The 4,388-nt window shown below is 36.5% G+C and overlaps 1 protein-coding gene across 1 annotated transcript in view; it reads right to left on the reverse strand.

Moving 5' to 3' along the window:
* Window positions 1-877, reverse strand: part of LOC106321030 (glycine-rich cell wall structural protein-like) — a 1,557-nt gene extending 680 nt beyond the window's left edge. The window contains exon 1 of the mRNA XM_013759354.1: window positions 14-877. Within this exon, the coding sequence (XP_013614808.1) occupies window positions 14-641 (628 nt within the window). The 5' untranslated portion in view covers window positions 642-877. The remainder of the gene's footprint in view (window positions 1-13) is intronic.
* Between the last annotated feature and the right edge of the window lie 3,511 nt (window positions 878-4,388).

Consider the following 4,388-nt stretch of genomic DNA (forward strand, 5'->3'; position numbering starts at 1 on the left):
CCTCCAACCGAACCACCAACACCTCCTCCAGCACCACCACCTACTCCACCTCCGGCACCACCACCACCTCCAATCGAACCACCAACACCTCCTCCACCGCCAATACTTCCACCACCTCCACCGCCAATTCCACCAGCACCAGATCCCCCACTACCCCGTCCACCACCACGTCCTCCTCCACCAACACTGCCGCCTCCACCTCCACCTGCGCTTCCACCTGCGCTTCCACCTACACCACCACCAAATCCCCCTCCAACTCCAACGCCACCACCTCCACCTACACCTCCCCCAGTACCACCACTACCACGTCCACCACCACCATGACCACCAGCACAGCTTCCTCCATTACCACCAGTACCACCACCAACTCCTCCTCCGGATCCAATACCACCACCTCCACCAGCACCACCACCACCGCCTATGCCTCCTCCGACTCCAATGCCACCGCCAGCACCACCTCCTGCTCCGATACTACCTCCAGCACCTCCACCTCCACTAGCACCGTCTCTTTTGTTATTGTGATGTCGGTGTTTGCTCTTGGCATGATCATCTTTGCTAGATAATTTTCCCAACACTTGAGTCGACATCAGTAACATAAACACACAAGCCACTATCCAGCCCCTTCTCAAAAACATCCCCATAGTCTCTCTTTTTTCTCTCTCTCTCTCTCTCTCTCTTAATAAAGTTAATATACACACACACACGAAACTCACTCAATTGAGACAGATTCCCAAACAATATAAGCTCGATCAGAAATACTTATTTGATTATACCATGGCGACAAGCCCTATTTATAGCAAAACCTCCATCAACAGACGCAAACACGCGTCCTTTAATCCGATGTTCATGATAAAGATGAAAACCCCACTCAAGACTCGTAAAGGCGTCTAGAGACTCCTTTGGTCGACGTGAATACGCAATATAGTCCTCTACAAGCACTTACATCTATCTTATTAGAATATAATGCTGTTCGAAAACATAGATACCATTAAGTTAGGAAAAAAAAGGTGATAGACTTATGCTATTAAAAAAATTGTAAGTCCATTACAATATATTAAAAAGTAATGACCTTACGTTACTTGATAAACATATTCAAATCAAAATAATAATTTAAAATTAATTTATATCAAAAATTTATTCAAAAATATACATATATTCAAAAATTGATTTTTACTAACATATTTTCCAATAACCATTCTAAAAATGTTTTAAATATATATAAGAAAAATACAGTACAAAGCCCAATCTTAAAAACCAACTTAAATTATGGTTTTTATATTTCACATTAGAATTTAAAAATATAATATATATGATTATTGATATGATTGTACGTATAAAATATTATTAATTATAAGATTACTTATTTGATGACACATATAAAATATGATTAATTATATATAAAATACGATTAATTATATGAATACAAAATCTAGTATTCATTAAAGCTGATAATTAGGGGTGGGCGTACGGGTTCATTTTCGGGTCTGTTTGAGATTTCGTGTCCGGTTCAAATCTTTGATTCAAATCTTTGAGTATTCGGTTCAGATTTGGATAACCAATTTAAATATTTTAAAATATATTAAATTTATTGTATGCTTTAATTTTAAAAAAATCTATAAGCAAAAAAATATATTACATATAAATTGAATAACATATGTCAGGGTACCTAACTCAACATATAAATAGGTTTGATTTAAATATTTGGATAGATAATTAATAACTATTTAAGTATTTTTGGAGTTTTGAGTATATTTTAACTATTGTAGATATTTACGTTTGATTATTTGTATATATTTTCAAGTATTTAAATGAACTTAAAAGTATCATATATATTCTGGATGTTTTTATATATATTAAATTTAAAGTTAATTAATATATATAAGTATATAATTCTATTTTGGATACCCAAAATACTTCGGTTCAGATCGGATTATGTTTCAGTTCTTCAAATACCAAAATTTTGAATAATTCAAATATTTAATCAATTTCGGTTCGGATTGGAACTACTTATTCGGATTGAGATCAGTTCGGTTCTTCGAATTCGAGTTTTTTTGCTCAACCCTAAATAGTGACATAAAAAACAAATAACATCAGAATACATTTGCACGGACTAAAATCTAGTATTTATTAAAGCTGGTAATGATGATCACTTGTAGAAATATCATACACTCTTTGCTGTATTTATGTTTCAGTGGTTTTTAGTTAGTGGACTATTATACGTGCCTCGTTTCACCTCCTGCCAATACGCACTTCCATAAACCATCATGGTATTTTTAGTGTCGCTTTTTCATGTTTTGGACTTTTATCTATTATAGTTACAACTTACAAGGTCAAAAGGATTTCTCTAATATGCAATACGTGGCACACAAGGTTTCACACTACAAAAATTAAACTGCGTTCTTAACAGGAAAACGTTTTAATAACTATTTTTGATTATAATTTTTTCTGTATGTATATATATTTATTGTGAAATAGATCGGATGGAACTGTTTTTCGTCACTAATTCTCTCAAATAGTTGAGAGTATTTGAGATCAGAATTCTGGTTTATTTCAATCACGGTTTGTGTACTGACATAGATAACTTTTTCCAAACTAAAAGATACAGCAAACTCTAACGGTCTCCCTTCTTCCTCTTGGTTTGTTCCCCTATTGTTCCTTTCAGCCTCGGTCTTGTTCTCGTCTCTAGTTCCCGGCGTCTTTCTGGTGAGGTCCTCTGAAAAACTTTGAGCACAGATATTCAAATGTAAAACTCAAATGAATTGCAAAAACAATACTTTTATTAGAAACTCTTTAAACAAATTACACCTAATTTGTTTAATCAGGTTTACTTGACTTCACAACACGTGAATCAACACTGACCGGTTTCTAAACACTTCAGAATAGAATCATAATGATCTCTCTCTAACACAACTTTTTCTTTCTTCAAAATCTCAACTCGCTTGAACACTCAGCATCACCTTTTAAACTCCCATTCGGTGATCAGATCTTCTTGTTAAAGATAATCTCAAATCTTCAACTCAAATCCTAGAATCCCTCGATTTGATGTTTATCCTCGAAAGTGATAAGTCTTCATTTGTCACGTCATCTCCTAGGTTTGAATGACTCCCGCTAAACATTCAGACTTGATCAGCATTGTTTGGTGAATTTCAAGTCTCAACAATCTCGCCCTTTTTGAGTGTCTATGATCATCAAATACATGAGAACACGATGTACAGTACTACCAATCCTCACACACACATTAGTACTAATTAGTCACTGAATTTCATAGCATTAAGTCCAAAGATCGTTTTAATACAAAGCCGCAAGTGACTAAACACTGCACACAATGTAGAAAGTAGGAAAAATACAACCAACCGCTAATTCTCCTATCCATCACTCCTAAATAAAAATATCTCCCCTGGATACATGCTCAGCCTAAATCCAACAAAAGGAAGGAACCAAAAAAAAAACTAGTCTCCCCCTAAACACATCCATCGTAGAATTATTCACTATGACGCTCATGGTCTTCAGTGCCTCCTTCTTCATTACTGCTACTATCACCTAGGTTAGACAAATCACCATATAGTCCCCTTGTTTGGTGGCATAGACACTTTAAAAACCACAAAAATCATTCCAATAAGTGGCAATAAAACGAGAAGAAAGCTACTTACTTGATGCCCTGCTAATGACTGTGTGTCCAGAAGGCGATGAATGCATCCCATGTCCTTGTTGTAGAAGTACCTGACAGAATCAGTTCCAGGTGGTTTCTTAGGCAAACCTTGCTTCCGACCTAAAATCATCTTGATTGGTGCTACAGGATCAGCATCTCCACCACGAACTGGGATTGGATGTTGAGTATCAAGAATATGCTGGATCAGATTTGGAAACAACAGTTTGTTGGACTTTCCAGAGATTGCTTGTTGTCCGAGTTCATAGAGCTGATCAAACACCATAACCCCGGAATCAAGTGGTCTTCCTTCAGTGATCATGTGAATGAACTTGAGATGATCAATGGTTAGAGTAGATCGATTTGCAATCGGCATCCAATTGAAAACACAGAATTTGAACAGAATGTTCATCGTAGGGGTCACTTCAAGCATGCTCAAGTTACCCCATTTCTTCTTCTTACCACGGGTCATAGTTTTCACAGCATCATCAAGACTTTCACTTGCCCATGGCATCCGAGGAAAGTAAGCTTCTTGGCAAGGAGTTTTAAATATGCTGTTGATTATGGCCGGAGAGAACTGATACATATGCTTCCTCACATATACGCAAGTAGTACCATCACACTTAATCATGTTTCCAAGATTAGCATAGAACTCGTAAACCACATCAAGAGTATAGATGGGCACATCTAACACCGTATACATCAGATTTTTCAATGATTTTTCTTGCATCTTCCAACTTAG

This window comes from Brassica oleracea, unplaced genomic scaffold (genome assembly GCF_000695525.1).
Source record: "Brassica oleracea var. oleracea cultivar TO1000 unplaced genomic scaffold, BOL UnpScaffold01179, whole genome shotgun sequence".
Classification (NCBI taxonomy): domain Eukaryota; kingdom Viridiplantae; phylum Streptophyta; class Magnoliopsida; order Brassicales; family Brassicaceae; genus Brassica; species Brassica oleracea.